This window comes from Protomyctophum parallelum (genome assembly GCF_964188405.1).
Source record: "Protomyctophum parallelum genome assembly, chromosome: 5".
Taxonomy (NCBI): domain Eukaryota; kingdom Metazoa; phylum Chordata; class Actinopteri; order Myctophiformes; family Myctophidae; genus Protomyctophum; species Protomyctophum parallelum.
Genome location: NC_139702.1, coordinates 24,369,216 through 24,390,404, shown reverse-complemented (window position 1 = coordinate 24,390,404; position 21,189 = coordinate 24,369,216). Strand labels below are relative to the sequence as shown.

The 21,189-nt window shown below is 42.8% G+C and overlaps 2 protein-coding genes across 2 annotated transcripts; both read right to left on the bottom strand.

The window, feature by feature from the left end:
* Positions 1-1,150: 1,150 nt before the first annotated feature.
* Positions 1,151-13,109, bottom strand: jpt1a (Jupiter microtubule associated homolog 1a). The gene is made up of 5 exons (XM_083765474.1): positions 12,972-13,109; positions 10,738-10,880; positions 4,772-4,863; positions 3,630-3,663; positions 1,151-2,639 (listed from the first exon to the last, which is right to left on the bottom strand). The coding sequence occupies exons 1-5, from the start codon at positions 13,025-13,027 to the stop codon at positions 2,497-2,499; spliced, it is 468 nt and encodes a 155-aa protein (XP_083621600.1). The 5' UTR covers positions 13,028-13,109; the 3' UTR covers positions 1,151-2,496.
* Positions 13,110-14,877: 1,768 nt separating this feature from the next.
* LOC310858819 (small ubiquitin-related modifier 2-like) lies at positions 14,878-18,743 on the bottom strand. The gene is made up of 4 exons (XM_083765109.1): positions 18,689-18,743; positions 17,565-17,696; positions 17,186-17,257; positions 14,878-15,446 (listed from the first exon to the last, which is right to left on the bottom strand). Exons 1-4 carry the CDS (start codon positions 18,707-18,709, stop codon positions 15,381-15,383), a joined length of 291 nt encoding a protein of 96 aa, XP_083621235.1. The 5' UTR covers positions 18,710-18,743; the 3' UTR covers positions 14,878-15,380.
* Between the last annotated feature and the right edge of the window lie 2,446 nt (positions 18,744-21,189).

The following is a 21,189-nucleotide window of genomic DNA, read 5'->3' as shown; positions in this document are numbered from 1 at the left end:
ACCCGCCTGTGGTTCTGGGGACTGATTTGTGAGGTGGCGCGAGATCAACTATTAAACTGCCACCGGCTCAAATGGTTGTGGACTACCTCATGAACAAGAAGGTACCGTCGGTCATCAGCACCACACACAGGGAGGTGGTGGAGTTACTACCTCATGAACAAGAAGGTACCGTCGGTCCCCAGCGTCACACTCAGGGAGGTGGTGGAGTTACTACCTCATGAACAAGAAGGTACCGTCGGTCCTCAGCGTCACACACAGGGAGGTGGTGGAGTTACTACCTCATTAGCCTCAGTACCAGGCTTTCATTTTTGTTGGTGCAAAAATTGAAAACCTGGAGGAACGCATTGGCCGCTCTGGTCTAAAAGTGGGAGTCAACCCTTCCGGGTGGGCGTCACTCCAAATGATGTGACGTAGCGCTGCACTAGGGGGGAGAGGAGGGGCCGGGGGTGACGGACAGATCGATGAGATCCAATCAGGGCGTGCGCAAATCTCAGCCGCGACCCGCCCCTCTAGACCAGAAACCTAACACGTTAGCTCAGGCTACTACCTCATGAGCAAGAAGGTACCGTCGGTCCTCAGCGTCACACTCAGGGAGGTGGTGGAGTTCCACTTATCCGAGACCCCAGACCCCAGATCCCGCGTCCGAAACGGTCGAGAAATGACAGTTACCGTGTGGGGGTCTCCAGGGGGTCTGTCTACTGTACATGCAGTCTGTCACTGTACTGTACCACCCCAAATCATATATACAGTTAATGTGTGTGTGTGTGTGTGTTAGGCTGCACAACAGTGATACTTGGTTTTGAAAACCGTCGGACAGACCCAGCCAGCCAGCTCCCAGCCAGCCAGCCACCCACCCAGCCAGCCAGCCACGGACACACAAAGCTACTTAATGAAGTGGTTGCACCATTTAAAAATGAACGACGATTGTTTTGGGGGGTTTTTTACGGTGTATGCTGATGCTCACTTGCTTGTTTGTCAATATAAAATACACTGATAAGTTCATGTGAATATTTTCTAGTCTAGAGAATATATTATATGTAATATTCTCTGCCAAATGATCCCAGTAAAAAAAAAAGCTACAACAATGGTCCATGAAAATGACTTTTAATACTCATTTTAATTTGCACAGATTCTTGGGATTCAATTTTCATACTGTGACTTACATCCAGCATCAAGTCAATGTACGATGAAAACCGACTCTCCTGTGTAACTAACCCTAGAGTTTTCATTTCATGTACCGGTGGTTCGTTCAATAGACTGACCTGCTGGCGATTTTGCATGACAGCTGTCTGACACGGTATCAGACCTGCGACACCAAGACGAAAGGTGAGAGAGATAATGAACTCTAGACTGGAATCCTTGCATAACACAATGTACAAAAGAATGTGCCTTTTTGATACAATATATATTTCCACTGAACAGAAACATAAGTACACACAACGTGAATGCATGGATGAAAAACATAGGCATAGGCTGAGCTGTCATAAGGTCACTTGTCAAATCTGGGCTGGGTCTGTCCAAAACAACATGGCGCCAAAAACTGAACCAAGAATTGAACCAATTAAACCCGTCGTGGGACGAATAGCAGTCGATTTACTGTGCAGTTTGTGAGAAACCCAACCCCATTTGATGTAGCCTAACACACAAACAGGCACACTTTGTTCTTGAGTAACATTTGACTTATAAAAAAAACACATTGCATTCATGATTGGGATTACCATATTGTAAGGGCAACTGATACAATACAAAATGGTTAATTCCAATTCTGCTTTAATTATACTTCTGAGAACATATTTTTGAGGGTTTTTTTATCCTTCAGTGTACCGACTAATTAATTTGACCCTTCTATGTGTACAATAATGATACTGTAATCAAGAGAAATTTTCCAACTTCATGCAACAATAACACCTGTATCCAACAATTTTGAAAAGTCATTATTTAGTCCAGCATAACCAGCTTAAATAAAAGAAAATAATTAAAATATTGTTTTCCCCTGTTCACATTCATACATTACAGACCAGACATGCATGCAGACTTGGCCATAACCATAACTGAACACGGCGCAAAAAGACCAACTCACTTCGCATCCATTTTCCTTTGCATTCTTAGAGAGTGGTGGTCACGCATCAATGGGATCTTTGTGCCATTATAACAATGTTAATAAAAGATTGATTTGAGGGGCAGTTGTGAGAGAAAAAAACAACAGGAACCTCGCTAGCCTCCCCAGCCGATCTGATGAACTGCAGACACGGTGGGATAGGTAGAGGCTCTGACTCAAATACATAAAGTGCTTCGGTCAAAAAGCTTAGAAAACATTTAAAAAAAAGAAGGTATCAAAGCAATGCAATCCGGCACAGGGTGGAGAGATGGGTGTATAGGCCGGGTTCAAGATAGGATTCCAGGGCGTACAGAATGACGGGTCCTTCTTATCAAAAAAGTGGAAAGAAATCGATGAGTTCAGAGAAGTACTGTTAAGGAGGCATGGTTAGCCAGCACTCAGCCCAGAATGAGACTGGACTTGCCGCCGGGCGGGTTCCTACGGCCTGAGGGAAGAAGACCTGCAGCAGGTTGCTCAGCGGGGGTGCCCTGGTTGCCCTCCTCTTTTGGTTCTGGAACGTGCTCGGGCTCAGCGCTGTTGTCTGAACACCAGCAGGAGGAGAAACACACATCAAACTATTGCCACATATGCCAAAGCCTGATTCATACTTGGTTGTGCCACCAGTATCTTGAAAATAGACAATCTCTAATTTACAAAGCAGAGTTGCAGTGTGACGCGTTGTGAGCTTGTATAAATTATATTGTATTCGTTAATTCCATTGTACTGTATTCTCCATTTCTTTGTTTAAAATGAGTTGAGCGCTGGCGGAGTGGAGTGAGAGTGGGTGAGAGAGGATGAGTAAGCTAACTGTATTCTGTTGATGTGTTTATTTGTATTGTCAATTTGTATAAATTATATTATACCAATAATAATAAAATAAAACGTAATAGGAAAGGCAAGTTTATTCGCATAGCACATTATAACAACAAGGTCCAGCTGTGAGAGGAGATACTTCCCCCGGGAATGTTTGATACATACAAACTGGACGCAACCGCATGTTGCAATTGCATCTCCTAAGGTGCTTGTTTTCACATTTGTCGACCTACGCTGGGGAAATGTTTGACCTCATGAAAGCAAAACTAAAAAAGAAACAGAAAGAAATGTTCAGACAGTTTCTGAACATAAACTAGCAGATTGGCAGATGAATTCCCTGTGCCAGAGTTATGGCAATTTCTGAGACACAAAGACACCTGCTGTATTTTGTGTTGATAGTTTGTATACAACTGTCTCACATTGACAACTGTCATAGCACCAGACACAAGTATGATTCGAGCCAAGTTAAATATGTCGTAGCCTCGGAAACCCAGACGTTTTTATTTCCAGGGAGAAAGAAAAAAAGTCTGGGACCGAGTCCACTTCAATTCGGCGTAGAGTATCTCTACGATCACTCTCTGCTGATTTCTGATCGTCTGCACCTTTGTTAAATTGACGCACACACACACACACACACACACACACACACACACACACACTCCTCTCTCTCTCTGTCGGTAGATTACCCCCCCCCCCCCCCCTGAATAGCAATACTTACCAATACCAACATCACCGGCATCACCGTTTGCATCCTAAAGAAATCAACAACAATAAAGAGGTGACAATCAGAATATTGTGAGAGGAAAGCTAAGTGAAATATTAGTAAATGACTGTCACTGTTCTATCCCTTTTTTAAGACATGAGGGCAATTCTATGGAAGGTTAACAGCAACCACAGAATAAGTCACACCTAAAGTGTTTAGATATTTTATATATATTTTTTTACTTTGAATTAAGTTTAACAGTTTAATTGCCATTAGTTTAATTGTGATGGGAAAGTTTAAAAGATGAAGTGATGGCAGAGGGGATGGCCGACATGCAGCACAGGTACTGAGCTAAGAAAGGGACAATGAAGGTATTGACCGTCCTTAGCCTATTTAGACGATTCTACAAATCCTGACAGTTTTTTGAAAAACCTATGTTTCTGTCAGTCATTCCCAAACATTTTCATGTCAAGGACCCTCAAAAATATATGTAATTGGCCACCGACTCCCATCTCAATGTTGTTCCAGGGACCCCCCAGAAGCAAAGATTTTAGTTAAAAATGTTCGCTCTTTAAGAATATACATTCCAGATTTGCGGAGTGCAAGCTCTGTCTCTCTTCATATTGGTTTCATTGACCTATTAGTGGGGTGTCTTAGTAAGATTAAAGACATGAAGCGTACACATTTTGTCAACAACTCACAAATCGGCACACTTTTCATTTCATCTGTCTTTTGGTCATGTGATCAAATTGTCAGATTTGTGATTTGTCATATTCCATCCGGATTGGTTTCTGAAAGCAGATCGACTATACAGACGACATGTCCATCGGCTATACAGACGGCTTGTCGATTGCCTATAGTACAGAACACACCAGTATAGAGCCCTGAGGGACACCGGTTTAGGTAGTTTCAAATAAAAATGAAACCAACTGGCCCGGGCGGCTGGCGTGGCCGCCCGGGCACCTTGGCTTCTATACCAGTCTGGCAGTGCCGCGGGTCGACTCCCGATCCCGACGGCCTTTACTGCAGGTCACCCCCCCCCCCCTTTCCTGTCAACCTACTATCTCTATCCCTCTTTAAAAATATAAATATAATAAAGGCAAAAGCCACAAAACAAAAACATTAAAAAGACAACAACAACTGAGCCATTATCTCACCATCCCATTGTCCTCTGGGTGGTTGGAGGACTGGTTTCCTCTCCTCGGAGGAGCAGAGGACTCGCCAACCAGGACGCCCACAGCCTTGCCACCTGGAAGAATGAGGAAACATATACACTAGTTAAGGGACGGTTTAACTCCATTTAGACTATAGTATAGTAAGTCCTTATCTATCAATTATGTCCATCCATGTCAACTTTGTGAAAGGGGAATCTCAGGAACACCTTGAGGGAATTGATTAATGGTTTACATAATGATTCAAATTAGAATGGGTGGCTCCTCAGAGGCAGGCTGTCTAGAAGAGGGTGTTGTATGACTGTCTGGCTGTGAGTCTGGGGCTAATCTCGTCAAACTGCTGGACCGGTTCGAGGCCACATTACACATTACTTACGTGCATAGTGCCAGTAGGCCACAGAAGTACCTTTACAAACAATGTTAAAGATCTTGAGGCAAATTCAATAAAAAATCTATTCTTTGTCTAGATGACGTTTTGTAAATTTTAGATTTCTTTCCGTTTCCACACTCTTCAGTTTATTGCATTTTCTGCTAGCTTGTATTATGTATTGGCTCCTTTTTACAATGACTGTAAAGTTTCCTCGGGTGCCACTGAAAGTTGCTGTGTTGCTTCTTTAAAACACACAGCACGCAATAAGCGTATTAATACGTTCTTAATTAGCCATGCGTCCGATGCTAGACCCGTATTATTACGTTTCGAGCACATTTTTATTGATTACTTTCAATCACCTTTCTACACACCCGGACACTATATCAAGCAGCCCAGAAATATCCCACAACATTCACTTGATCCAAAAGAAAATGCCTCTCCCCCTCCTTTCCTGAAAACAGGATGGGAGGGGCGCATTGTTACGTAATGGCGGCTCGGAGGCTCCCATGTGAGCGTATATACATGCGAGCGTATCCAGTCAACAGAATCAGCGGAGGGCGTCTTGTGTGTAGTGTGTGTGTGAGTGTCTGTCGGTCAGATTCATGTCTCCTTTTCTTCTGCATACTCAAACAAGAAAACTATCACGGATTGTATCGTCCCTCGGTGAGGGACGGTGGACGGTTATTTCTTTATGATGATGATCAACGCCGGTCAGATGGAACAATGCAAATACACGCTGTTGTGTTACTGGAGGGGGGCAGCAACACTAACCGCCTCACACCAGTCTTTCCACCTCGGAGGAAAAAACAGCAACACCACCGTCCATCGGCGAACTCAGCTAGCCGAGTTGGAACGATACACAGTGACAGACACGTACATAGATGGATGAATAATGACAACGTGTCTTCGCATTGTTTCATCTGCTCGCCCGGCGTATCTCCGATCCGTCATCATCATCGTCATAAAAAATAAACAAAACAATAAATGTAGCCCCAATATGTTCCCTCAGTCCCTATGCTCATTCTGTAGCTCATACAAAAGCCAATTACTGACGCCCCCTAGCTAGGCTTTCTGTTCAAGAAGAGTACGTTACTACAAAAGCAGGTGTTACATAAAGGTAAATATCTCCAGACTCTTCAATTTATTGCATTTTCTGCTAGCTTGTATTATGTATTGGCTCCTTTTTACAATGACTGTAAAGTTTCCTCGGGTGCCCTGAAAGTTGCTCTGTTTGCTTCTTTAAAGCAACACACACACACACACACACACACACACACACACACACACACACACACACACACACGCACACGCACGCACGCACAGAATGGAATCTCAATGGGAGTCAGGCTGAGGTTGCAAAGTGTCATTCAGAGTTGTCATTCAGGTCTGATGAACAATACTAGTTTTATGGATCAAAAAGGTTCAACATAGTTTAGAAGAATAAAGACCAGTATTGCTGTTCCCATATTATGCAATTTGACCTGGTATTTACCATCAAAGTGATTCTGAGATGTGAACATATGAACTCAAAATATGGCGCTATACTATATAATCAGGGCTGCACATAAGTGGTGCGCTACCGCGCATGCGTCGTCAAAATTCAAAATGCGCTGTCAATCAAGCGCCGGGAAGCGCTTCTGCGTACCAACAGCCGGGGCCGCCCAGAATGATTATTATGGCCAGAATACACACTAGTAAATTCTGTGGCGAGAGCATTTCCCACCGACTGCCACTCAAAGTGGCTACTGGCCAATCACAGCACGTCTTGCGAGAGTGCACTGGCCAATCACAGCGCATTCTTACTCCAACGAGGGAGGTTCCAAACCATGAATGCTGCTGGATTTTTCTACGGAGAAAGTTACCTGACACATTATTCTTACAGTATTACAGCCAAACTCTCGTCAAAATGTCCAAGAAGCAAGCGCCATTAAGTAACTATTTTGGTGTTCCAGCACCACCACCTCCGAAGAGACGCCAAACGGAACCACCACCTGAACCGCACAGAAAACGTGTGTTTGCGGAAAAGTGGTTGGATGATGTCGGCTGGCTCCAAACTAATGCTGAGCGCAGCGATATGTGGTGCAAACTATGCCGTGAGCATCGATAAGAGCTGCACCTTTTATACAGGGATAAATAATTTCAGTCACCCAGCTTTTGATAAGCACGAGAAAAGCAAAGAGCACGTAGTTGAAAAAATTAATAACTATCATAACAATAGTGGAGTGGGAGGAGTGCAAAGCATTGCGGACTGGCACTGCTGCTGCACAACATGAAGCTTATCAACATGACAACAGCGTGTCCCGACATACTATTATCGTAAAGTCGGGTTAGTGTACGCTGTTTATTTTGCACCGAGGAGCCATGTGTGTCTGACTGTCTGTGTGTTGACTGTGTACTGTACGTCGCCTCGGCTGAAAACAAAAGGGAAGCCTGACGTATGCTTCGCCGTACGACGTGTCGTATGTTAAACAAATAGCTGATCTGCAAGCTCACAACGTGTCTCCTCCGCAACACGTTGTGAGCTAGTAGATCGGTTATTTAAATAAAAAAATTAAAAAGTATCTAAATATTGCTTTGATGCTCATATTATCCGTAGGAAGTATTAAGAAGTTTGTATTAGAATATGCATATAGGGCTGGAATACACATGGACCTATAGCTGCAATTTGCAACTCTAGATTTTTTTTTAATAATGGGATGAATCTAGAGTTGCAATACCCTCCATTGACTCCCCACTCATCTAATAAATATTGTTTTGCTATAAGTTATTCATCCCTCTTTTATCCATCCGGCGAGACGGGTCGCCGCATTTTAGGAGCACCAAGTAACTCCTCCAGGTGCTCCTCTGAGTACTAGACCAAAAAAGTTGTGTGCAGCCCTGTATATAATCCTCTCTCCATAAGCAGTCTGTGAGATCTACATCTCAATCTTCAGGGCAGGTATTTGCTGCTTGCCTTGACCAGCACAGTTGTAGAATTGATCAGATTAGGGGCGTGTTCGGAAATGCGCACCGGGAATGTTGTCAGTTTGTTGAGTGTGGTGGGCGGTGACTTCACAGAGTGCGTTCAGTGTGCCTAATTTACGAACGACCACAGCTGTGACGCATTCACATGAATCACACCGGACGACCCCAGCTTCAGAGTAGGGTCTCTCAGTGCGGGCACTCGGCACACCCGGTGCGCCGCGCACTGGATTTTCGAACGACAACGCACTGAGTGCACTGAATAAACGAACGACAAGAGAGCACACCAGTGCGTTCAGGGCGCATTTACGAACGCGCCCTAGATCTTGTCTGAAGATCTTGTTGTCCTGTGTTTTCTCTCAGACCCCCTCACTATAGATCAGTGGTTCCCAACGTTTTTAGCCTGTGACCCAAAAGATAAATTAGACATTTGCTTGAATTGGCAGCTTGGCAGTGAATGAGGTACAAGTCCCATAGTGCCCCAGGGAAGACGAGGATGCAACGGAGTACTTCTCCAAAAGATAGACACCACCAGTAAGAACAGATGGACAGTCGTCGAGTCAGTCGATTTCACCCACTCTAGCTGCAAGGCATGGCAGACTTCTTCTACGCGACAGTAGCCTATAATCTGTTCTCCTATATATGGCAGTGAATGCTGGACCCTCTGCCAACTCTGCAGAAGGCTCTAGACAGGTGCTACACCAGAATGTTACGTGTAGTGCTCAACTTCAGCAAGAGTACACATGTTACCAATGAGAACCTGTATGCTGGAATATTCAGGGTGAGCGACAAAATAGCAGCCAGGAGAATGAGACTTGCAGGACACTGCCAAAGACACCAGGAGCTGCCAGCCAGCAAACTGGTGCTGTGGGAACCAACGGGCACTACCGGTCACGAGGACGTCCCATACTAACAAAATGGGGACGTACTCAAGAAAGAAAGATGCAGGAGTGCAAAGCACCAACGAGCTGGCCAGATGTATGGAGAACTGGGATGACTGGAAGCGATGATGGAAGGCTGGTCTGAGGACGACCTAGAAGAATGGCAGACCACCAACCAGCTGACTGGTAGAAAGACGTTTCAGCATGGTATTTCTGGTGGCCAGGGGACGTTTTGTATGACAGTCACAATGTCAAAGCAGTGAAGGATGGTCTTTTTCTGTGTAACCTACTGTACATAGAGAGTGTCAACCTCTCTTCCATTTAAACAAGCAGGTCAACCCATTTAGACCGGGAACCCTGACACGTAACTATACCTTTCAATCCGGGAATACCTTTTGGGTTTTTTGTTGCTATAGCTATGAACAGTATATAGCAACATACATTTTTTGTATCAGAGAGAAGATATGATACCTCGGCACTTCAGAAGACTACCCAAATAAAATAAATCGAAGCACTCGACTGGTCTGCACGTTCTTTATTGTTTGGCACTGGTGACTTAGTCAGGGTAGTCTTCTGAAGTGCCCACTGCCCAGGTATCATACGTATCTTCTCTCTGATGCAAGCTGTCCCTTCTACCTTCTGCTGGCTAAAGCGCACATGATTTCTCCTTTTTGTCCTTTTTTGTCATTTTTGAATAAATTACCATATCTTGCTAACATTCTGAAGGGCAGTCCATACTGTCTCCGACCACCGAACCTTTCGTCGGAAAGATCAGACTTAAATTTTTTCTCCGAAGTAGAGTTCGGAGAGTCACAACATCTGGGAGTGCAGCTTTCAGAACAAAAATTCGGAGGAATGCGTTTCAGAAGTTGCGAGTGACGTCATGTTGTAGTTGTACCGGAGCTTTCCGACGAAAAGTTTGATGGTCAGAGACAGTATGGACTGCCCTTGAGTCTGGACCAGAGCTAATCTCCCTTGGTTACAATGTGTATAACGCCTGGCATCTACGTGAGAAACTCAGTGTGATCCTGCTGATCCAAGCGAGAATGCAGGCGTTGTGCCGATCCGCGTCTGAAAAGTCCTTTAGACTTAGAGAAGCAAATTCAAAATTGCATCTGAACGAGTCAAGTAGGTATCTATTTCTGATTCAAAACTGAGAAGTTCCGAAAGGTGACAAGTTTGCATGTCTAACAAATAGAGACAGCTGATAGATACCCTCAAAACATTTAGAATAATTGTAGAACAGCGATAATTAAGTACAGCCTACACATACCTTAAAGCTGTGGTTTTCAAACACTTTGTGCCCTAGGCATGCCTATGAACAAATCAAAATCTCAAGGCACACCTGTATTCATATCCATGCAAAATAGCCTTTAGACACTATGACCCTTATCACTATGTATTGTAAATGTTTATTTTTATTTACTTTGAACCACTTAAGTCCTATTTTATACTTTTTTCAAATAGCCGATTTACAAACTCACAACATGTCGTGTGGTGAGATCTTCTATTTTCATTATATTTTGTGTAAATAATAAATGAAGGGAAATTAAGTGAACCCACAAAGTGCTGATACGGTAAATTAAAAACAAAAATACTAATAATAAATCATGACTTTTTGTTGTTTAGTTGTTACAATAGTGGCAAATCATTTGAGAACCACAGGACGATGTTAAATTGTAATTGACATAAACATGTGAAGGCCTAGGTCATGCTGTCTGGGAAGAAGCAGGCTGTACCAGGTGGGTTGTTCCTTCGATGAGCGTAAAGGTCTTCGTCCTCAGCGAAGACAGTGGACGCCATCTTGTCTTTTCGGACGGGGGGCTTCTCCTCGTCTGTGCCAAAAGAGATGTTCGAGGCACCTCCCGGAGGGCGCAAAATCCTGAGAGAACAAAGTAAGATTGTATTTAGTTGATTGTTAAAAGGACCACTTCACCACTTTTCAACCTATCTTCATATAAATGTGTCTGTGTCTCATTACTCTCATAGGAGGGCTGTGGGCAGTTCAGAAACCCGTCCACCAATCATCATCGATGGGGAATCCAACCCAATAGAAACTGCAGGCTTTCTATTCCTTTTTCCTTATTATTATTTTTTAAATCTGCCTAACGATGGTGGACACAGGTTTCTGAACTGCCACCAGCCCTCCCTCCCTACACATGTATGTACTTTTGTGTTAGGACAGGTGACTTCTGCTTTATGTTCATTGTGGAAAATATGTTCTGACCCTTTTGTACACAGCATTACCTGTATCAACGTCTAGAAAATGAGGTTGCTTACTTAGTTGTCAACCGTTCTCTTTCTGTTCAGAAACATTGACTATCTCAACTCCTGGATAGACTGTATGTAGAGGACTGAATGATGTACAGAAATATGCATTTTTGCACCAGCTGTTCTTAAGTAAAGTTCACACTAGGGGGCAGCAGCAGCAAACCAGTGGTATATTTATCAGTTTAGTACTAGGCTATGAAATTACCTAGTGCTGCTGTACCATTGTTACTCCATCAAGTAATATGAAGGCTAGACACATTGCATCTACTTTGATTGATCTAATGAGCAGTGTTTGAAGTTGAACAGGTGTGCGTTTCAATTTCCCTGACAGCTCTTCTTGTTTTGCCTCATGCATCAGACATTTCTAATATGAGCAGCATGAGTTTGTCTCCTATGTAGGCTACGCTAGCTTGGACTTGGAGTTGAACAGACATTTAACCATTCTTCATTTAAGTTAGCATATCAATCACTCTCCTTATACCCTCTCTCTATATCAACAGAATACACAATTCATCATTACCAACATTAGATGTAATTAAATCTGGCTATGGCTCTTTGCTTTTCTGTACAGTAGTACAGTAGTATTCATAATAATTGGGGTAACATTTGACCTAGTATTGCAACACAGCCTATCATTGTATTATTATTTATTATAGCCTATTCTGTAGTGTATGAAATTGTAGTAGTCTCACAGGTCACTGACTTTATGCTACAACTTGTCGTAGTTGTAATTTCGACTTATTTATTTTCCTTTTTTAATAAATTACAGCTCACTATAAGGTTGAGTTCTAAATATTCAGAATACTACTGTCATTGTATGAGGTCTGATTAGGCCTATGTGACTCTCCCACAGCTCTCCTGGCATGGCATCCCTATACCGTATAGTCAACGACAACGGTAAGACCCAGACAGTTCAGGCTAATACAAATTACAATCACCACACCAAAGCCAGATCGATAGCAGGTGGTTCTGGAATCTGGACCATAATATTAAAAAATCTGTGCAGTAGGCTACAACAACACGAATGATCATTTCGACCACTGTTTGAAATGTGGGGGGACCCCACCCAGCCATAAACCCAGCTCATGCTACTGGCAGCAGCATCAGCATCATTCATTCTATCGGATGGATAGTGGAAATCTAATTCCCAAACGATAGTTAGTTTGAACATTAAGTCTTGTGTAAGATCGCGCAATCTCTGGTCATATATATCATGATTGTTACAACTGGGTATACCAATGTAGTTCGAGTCAGCAGCTACACACACACACACACACACACACGTCTATACCTCCACAAAGGAAGGCAAGACACTGCTGCTACTAGCTAGCGTTAGAATAAGCATCCATCCACTCCATTCTAAGGTGTGGTAGTGTAGTGGGCTATTCTTTGACCACGCTATAACGTTAGCAACGGTTAGATCATGCCCTCGAGACACGTCGACCAGATGATAGGTTTTAAAAACGATTGAGTTATTTTAATATCAAGTTAAACTATACCGATGATGATTCTATAGCTCAAAGGCTCGCAGTTATTTATTTGATTTGATGGTCGCAATAGCGCGCGTATAAAGGCAAGCGCAACAAAAGAATATAGCCTACATGTTTTCATTTTAAAAAGTGTCGACGCTTTCTGTAACTGAAAAATGTTGTCCAGCTAAAAGGGTGGCGAACATATACTAAGCCGTATTGGCGTGATTTACCTGCTACTGCTTTTGGCACCGGCCTCCATCCCTTGATAGATCGTTGTCGTTGTCATTTTTTAGTTTGCGGACTTGTAAACGATGTAGAAAATCTGATCAGTTAGAATAATTGCCACTAGCTAATAATTTTAAGCAGTATATTTCACCACCGCCTCATCACTTGTCTGTAGCCAGTGGCGCCCGAAAATTCATCAACCTGCTATGCCGTCTGGTGAATGGTGAAAACTAACTTGAAGGCGTCTTTTTTCCAGTCAATGTCCCGCCTACAAGTCGGTGTTTCGTGCATCCCATTGGCCCCTTTGAGATCAATCACATTTTATGATTGGAGAGTCGGCCGGGTCTCGTGCAATCATGCTCAAAAAAGGGAACTTGGTTGGTACCACACAGCATCCATTCCAGACGGGGAGACTTGGTACCACAGCATCCAGAAGGGACTGGGTCATCATCGCCAAGCTGGCTTGTGGTGGTCATTTTTGTCAAAATTCCATTTTTGCCACAGACACACAAAATGAGCAGACATATTACCAGAAACACACAAGCTTGTTAGATATATTTCCCATATATTTGATTGAAAACTTAATTTAAGCCTAATAAGACAATAGCCCTTCTGGGTTTTGTTTTTTTGGCCTTTCCGTCACATTGTTTTGACATTTTTTGCTCATTTCCATATAAAAGCATTTTTTTTTATCATGTTTTAAAAACATAATGTGCAAATAACATTAACTAAGAGCAAGAGTTGAATGACCATAACAGGTCTGTAACTCTGAGTGTACAACCTCAACCTGTACTGAGTTAAATGGGTGTTTGCAAATAACACGTTTGAGAACCACATATAAATGGTAAATGGTGCATTTATATAGCGCCTTTATCCAAGGCGCTTTACATAGATTGTGCATTACATTCACACACACATTCATACACCGATGGCAGCGGAAACCATGCAAGGCACCAACTAGCACATCGGGAGCAATTAGGGGTTCAGTGTCTTGCTCAAGGACACTTCGACAGTAACTCTGGGGGAGCCCGGGTTCGAACTGGCAACCTTACGGTTACCATCCAGGCACTCTACCCCTGAGCCACCGCCGCCCCTACATATGCCATACTGTCGTAGAAAATAAGACAATTTGGGTATTATGATCAAAATAAGAACATTATAACGGTTTAAAAAAGCAAATCAAACATTCGCCACAGACAAGACCTCATCTCTCCATCTTTCCAACGGACACATTAGTGCCGTGTGACCCCCGGAAGGGAGACTTGGTACCACAAACACAGCATCCAGGATGGAGCGTGGTTATGGCTTGATGTCCCGGTTCCAAACTGGGTTAGGGTTAATCCCGACAACACCAACACATGAACATACTTGTATCTCTAAACAAAAACATGTCCCGGTTTTTAACATGCACTACCAAATAGTCCCGGTTTTCACTTAATTAGTTAATCCAATACTTGTTTTGAGTGCTTCATACAGTAGGTGTAATTTTTCAAGGTGTTCTGGTGTGCTAAGTGGCACTTAGTAAATGCTAAACTAATTTGACCCCAGACATGAAGAAAACACCAGGTGAATAAAAAGGTCAAATAAATGTTAAGAGAAAATAGATATACAAGCCGCAGTGTGCTGCGAACTTGTAGATCAGTGTATTTTAGTGATCAACGGTCCTGGTTTGGGTTTTTGGAAATAATGGTCACCCCGAGCATGGGAGAATGGAGCCTACAGGAGAATGGGCCTCTTCTACCTGAATCTATGAGGAACAGCAGAACATCATCTCACACATGACTTCTACAACCTTTATAGCAGTGTTAATTTTGTTGAGTAAGACTAAAAGCCCAAGGTTTTTGGGCCATTTCATTATATAGTTTCCTTTATTTTTACCGCCATTAGCACCTCAAGTGACCAATACTGGTGTGCGCCCTCCTCCTGTTAATTATAGACAAATTGTAAAAAACAAAAAAATCTAATACAAATAAAACTATCATGATGTGACAATGTATATAATATGGCTTAATGTTTACATCTGCCATGTTCTGACAAATTAAAACACACAGATATTAATATAAAAGATTCAATTTATTCCAATAATACATTATCCATAATAACAGATGCCAGTGAATTAAAACTCAGGCAGGCTTACTTGACACAAAAGAAAAATCCCTCAATGACCGAATTATAAAAAGTTGACTAAAGACTAAGGATCTGGGATATTTTCCACAGCTTACAAAATGTGCAGCTCACAAGTTGTGCACGCTCCACAATTCTAACAAAAGTTTACGTACAAATGGCGGGATGATAAATGTATCTACAACAACTGCGCTGCTGAGCATTTGAATAATTCCACTGGATGGTATCAACAATAACTGAAAGGTTCAAGGGTGAGAAGGGAGGTAGGGGTGTTGGTCGGAAAATAGTATTTACATAAAAAACCCTCCAGTTTGTTGTTGGAACACATCGATTGTATCTTCATCCTCCATTTCAAGCTGTTAGGAAAAAATGAAAAAAGAAAGTCACTTAGAATCTAAATCCCATATGTGTGTATTGTGTTGAATTTACAGTGAGTCTGATGTACATCTGGACCGTCTAGGAAATTGTTAACCATTTCTATTTCACCATATATATATATCTTGCTGCTCTTATCATAAGTTAGATGTGTACAGTGCAAAAAGAGTATGTTACAATGAGCAAAGGAAAAAAACATGGGATTAACCCATTTTGGGCGGGAACCCCTTTTGGTGTAAGCATTATATTATGCTTTAGCTATTGAAAAATAGCAGATCTGCGTCAGTTGGAGGAACCAGTACATTGGTGTGCCCAGCTATTTGGGGTAAGCTCGGAGCCCTTTTCAAGGAGACACAGTGACTCCATCTTGTTGTGCAGATAGCATAGCGGGAGGATCATTCAGAGATATCAGCGTTAGAAGATTTTTCCTCCCGTCTGCTGAAGCGCATCTGAGCGGATGCGCTCAGACTGTAGTGTATCACTCGTCGATATCAAACAATTAAAAAGCTTCTCTGTCCTGTGCAGTCAACTCAACAGATGGGATTCAAAAGTCTGGCTAGGGGAAACCTAGACTGGTAAACCACCCCGGTCGCAGAAATCACATGATTGATTTCAGCAGACCGGTCTTCTAGGGGAAACACTGAATTACCTACGTACGTAGAGCCTGGGCAGGGGCCCTGTCCAGAGCCCAGGCAGTGTTTGTTGCATAACAGCAGTTAATTTCCCCAACCATAATCCAGTCCAATTTACCGGTGTGACCACCACACTCACACCGTGAGCATTACCTCCGTAGTCTGACTGAATTACTTCGTTGCAGGTCAACACATGCCGTATCATTGTACCACTGTTCAATCACAAGCAAAATGTTTCAGAAGCTATCAAATGTTTAACTAATTTGGTCGTTTTCTTTGTCTGGGATCTCTCTAGCCGCAATTTGCAACTCTAGATTTTTTTACAATGGGTTGAATCTAGAGTTGCAACAAGCTCCATCCACTTCCTATTCATCATTTTTGGTTTGTGATCTGCTTGTCTCTTGCCTCTTTCAATCTGCCGAGTTCTGTCCAAAATATTCCAAGAGTGACATTCCGAGCCAGCCATTTTGTATTTTTGCAACGTGCCGTAAAACAAGATGTGAGGGGGAGCGCTTGTTTAATAGAAGGCTGTGCGTGATGGGACGTCGCACTGCGCAGGTAAGATTCTATTAAACAAGCGCTCCCCCTCACATCTTGTTTTACGGCACGTTGCAAAAATACAAAATGGCTGGCTCGGAATGTCACTCTTGGAATATTTTGGACAGAAAGTAGCTCATAACATGGGGGATTTTTATGAAAAACAAGCTCGGCAGATTGAAAGAGGATAATTCAAGCTTGGACTGCAGCTGCAATGTTGGTGAGTTTAACGTCATTTAAGACAAGCAGATCACAAACCAAAAATGATGAATAGGAAGTGGATGGAGCTTGTTGCAACTCTAGATTCAACCCATTGTAAAACAAAATCTAGAGTTGCAAATTGCGGCTAGGATCTCTCCTGGTGAAAAAACTAGTCATTTGTGCACCGTCGTCTGTATTAGCAAACAGATAAAGGTTGGTGTAATGCGAGCGGTTACAATCTTGGGATTTGGAAGTCTGTATTTAGAATTAGGCTAGTCAACAATCACAACCACTAACCAGTTACTCAATTTAACTGACCAAAGGGAAAAGGCCCTGTACTGCAATCTTACCTGTGAGGGGGTGTCTGTCTCATTGATAGGCTGACCGTCAAACCGAAAACGTATTTGCCTCATTGACAGCCCCTAGGCACACAGAACAATGACAAAGTTAGAATTCAGAAAATGACTAAGTCGTCCTTCCATGAAAGTTATATGAGGAAATGCATGAATGCATAAATCCAAGATTCCCTGAGGAAACATATTGTTAACTATTGCAAATATAACTGGAAGGGAATACTGTAATTACATTGGCAGTATATCAACTTATCAGGGCTGTAAATGCATGTGAGGTGTGTGCAGTGCATAATTACTACTTAATCTGTCACAGCTGCAATAAAAGCAAAAAACATGGATAGCAAACATGAGTTTGTTATTGTGTACAATTTCATACCTGTCGTTCACAATACGCCTTCATCAGTTTGCTAAGAGGCGTGTGCCTTTTGATCTTGAACTGCACCACAGAACCATCCTGACCAGCCACCTTCAAGTTGATGTGCTCATTGTTCTCAGTCTTCACACCCTCCTAAATAAAGATACCGAAATAAAGTAAAACACATTTATATATAGGATGTGCAGGTTTAGTGGTTTTCCACAGGCTAGCTAGGGCAGTGGTTCTTAAACACTGAGTCGAGTTGATTTCAAAGTAATTTCAAGAATAAAGAAAAGAAAGGGAAATTCCATAAAACAGACAAGCTCACAACGCATTGTGAGCTTTTAGAGTTGCTATTTTCACTAGTTTGGGCGTCCCGGGCAAACATCAAATGTCTCTTTTGGGACACTGGGCTAGGGAACCTCTGGGTTCCTTGAGAAGATGTACCCTTACAGGTCTGTGACTCTGGCAGCGTACAAATGCATACAAATAGAGCTGGGTCAATATATGTACATTTGTACACTCAAGTTTTATTGGGGTGTTTGCAATTAAAAAGTTTGAGAACCATTGTGCTAGTTGTATTGTCAGATACCCAAAGCATGGGAGGTCGTTGGGATGAGGCAAATAGGCAATGATTCTAATAACGCCAATAAAAAAGCCAATAATTGCTAGGTTTTCCACGTGAAGCGCAGGGAATTGGCGTTTGGATGAAGTAACGTTAGCCTTACGAGAATTCTGTATGTGCCTCCTCCATTGATGCCATTATGGCCTTAAGTTTCAACGTTGCCGGACCGGTGTATAATAATCCTAGGCGATTTGAATGCTTCCACAACCCATCATCGGACTATACCTGAAACTAAACGATGTCAATGATGCTATGGTCGATTAAAACCTGGAATAGGAAATAAAGAAGTCTCGGTTGTTTTCATTTGCTGTTGCCCTAGCTAAGCTAGGTTAGCTTAGTAGGCTAACTTTACTTGCTGCTAGCTAACGTTATTTCTGGTGGGTGCTGCTGTTAATAAAAATGTACTTGGTAAGTAAGCGAATGGTTAATTATACATGCTCAGCAGAGACACATTAACGATGATTTGAGGCGTTGTTTGATTTCCAAAAAGATGGATATAAAATTATAGATAGAACATCACCTTTGGTTTCTCGTCTGCCATGACTGCCTGTATGCCGCTGTGTGTCGTGGTGGGACAACAACTGCGCTAGTAAGTGTGCATGCGCATGCGCAGTGGCTCGAGCATGGCGAATCCCGACCTGTTTTGATGATGGCATGGTATGGTATTGTAGTAGCCTATTTTTTCTACAGTCTATGATTAAAACACAAAACACAACAGCAGTTAGTGCCATCTTCTGGAGTTAGTTGCACCCTGACCAGTGTCCAGTTTTGTCAGATAGCCAATCTAATCATCACAGTGGTTCTCAAACGTTCTTAATTTCAAGGTATTTATTAGGCCCCCATAACCCCAGGTGTACAAATGGAACCACATTCAGAGTTAGAGTTCCATCCAAAAATCACACCCGTGTGAACCGAGTGGTGCAACTCCCCCCCCCCCTTTCTCTCTCATCAGCAGCACTATCCCTCTCTCGGTTTCTGGCGCCCCCTACTGGTACTGATAGTCATACTGGTGCTCATTAACGTCACATACATGGGTGAACAACACATAGGTGTACATGGACATTGCTGGTTGTAGGTTGCACCACTCAAAAATTGAATAGCTGGGAACTATTGCAATCCACCCAAGGACACCTGGGGGTTCCCATACCCTATTTTGAGAACCACTGACTGTCCTACAGAATGTTTCTCTTGAGAACTGAACTGACCATATGTACCCAATTCCACCACAGTCCCGTCTGCTCCTTCCATTCAGTCCATCATGTCTTAATGTACTGTAACTGATGTAGCCATATTTACTGGAGTATAATATTATGTGGAGTCTCTGTACCCATTTGACAAACTGTGATTACAATGTTCAATCAATCAATCACATTCAAGTTATGCGTAATTGTGATGTAGGTTTAGATTTTTACCAATGTTTATACATTGTAACTTATAAAGTAGTTCACAGTGGTGACCCATGGGTGAAATATACAGTCTACATTAGTGGTTTTCAACCAGTGGTCCTTGATGATGTTCCAGGTGGTCCCCAGCTAAATTATGTAGAATTGGTAACCAAATAGACCATAGGCCTATAGATCTTTAACTCTTGAAAGTGTTAAATGAAACCAAATGGACCCGTAAAGGTCCATTTGGTTTCATTTTACATAATACAACATATCACGTTTTTGTGAAAAATGTCCTGACATGCATGCCCAAAATGACAGGAAACGGCTTGTTGGTTATTGTCTCCACCAGGCCGAAGGCATGTGGGGAGAGTATGTTTTGCACTCCGTCCGTCCGTCCGTGTGTCCGTCCGTCCGTCCGTCCGTGTGTCTGTGAGCAGCTAATCTCGGCCACCGTTAACCCGGTCGATGCCAAATTTTGCACACACACTCCCTGGATGCCAACGATGAACCTCTGCCCCAACCTTTCCAGAACGGCCTGTTATAGCGCCACCAGGAGGCCGCTTTGTGCAAAACAAGTTTTTGCACAGTACACCTACAGATTTTGTCCAAACATCACGCAAATTGGTACACAGTCTCTCTAGAGCCATTCAACGAAACCGGTCTTTCAGATTTCTCACACTCCATCCTGATTGGTTAAGATTGGCTTCCAAAGTTCACAGGAGTGCTCAGTTTCAAACAAAATGCTGCAAATCATGAACACATCGCGTGATTTCCCTGAAATTGTGCACCCACATTCCCACTAGGCCGAGGACGAAATGCCACATGAACAATTTCAACTCAGACTCAAGGTGGCGCTATAACTGGCCGAAAAGTGTTTTTACCTCTAACTGCACGGATCTGTGGATAACTTTGTATGCCAACTCCCTAGAGGCCAAGGAAAAACCTTTGCCTGGAATTTTTCACATCTGCTCTTTATAGCGCCACCAGGAGGCCGGCATATGTAAAACACATTTTCTATTATTACTCCTTCAGATTTTATCCAAATTTCACGCAAATCGGTATACACTATCTCCATAGTCATGTGATCAACACGGAGCGGCACCATTTCCCATCTTCCATCCTGATTGGCTAAGATTGGCTTCCAAAGCTCACACGATTCGTCCATTTTGAAAAAAAGCCACAAATCACAAACACAGTGTGCAATTTCCGTTAAATTATACACGCACATTTTCACTAGGCCGAGGACGACATGCCACAATTTTTCCCTCAAAATCAGCCTCACGGTGGCGCTATAACAGGCCAATTCCTGTTTTTAGCTATAACTGCATCGATCTGTATACAACTTATGTATGCACACATGGAAAAACATTGTACCTGCATCCCTCCAACACGAACCTCCGGCCCAAATCTTCCTCAACAGCCTGTTATAGCACCACCATGAGGCCACAACCTGACCTGCCCTGGTGGAGACCTGTGCCGATTGGCACTTTGTCTAGTTTCTCATGATTAGTTAAGTGCCACTGCCAGGAAGCCACACAAGTGTGTGACCTCAATGCTTTAGTCTTTGTTTATGCTTTGCCATACACCACTGCTCCAGCATGCAGGATTTTGAAGGATATACACCTGTAGATTC

Coding starts and splice junctions, on each gene's coding strand:
- jpt1a (XM_083765474.1), bottom strand. CDS start 13,027: ATGACAACGACAACGATCTATCAAGGGATGGAGGCCGGTGCCAAAAGC. Junction 10,881..12,971: donor GGTGCCAAAAGCAGTAGCAG/GTAAATCACGCC, acceptor TTGTTCTCTCAG/GATTTTGCGCCCTCCGGGAG. Junction 3,664..4,771: donor ACCCAGAGGACAATGGGATG/GTGAGATAATGG, acceptor TGATTTCTTTAG/GATGCAAACGGTGATGCCGG.
- LOC310858819 (XM_083765109.1), bottom strand. CDS start 18,709: ATGGCAGACGAGAAACCAAAG. Junction 17,258..17,564: donor AGGCGTATTGTGAACGACAG/GTATGAAATTGT, acceptor CTGTGTGCCTAG/GGGCTGTCAATGAGGCAAAT. Junction 15,447..17,185: donor AGACAGACACCCCCTCACAG/GTAAGATTGCAG, acceptor TTTTCCTAACAG/CTTGAAATGGAGGATGAAGA.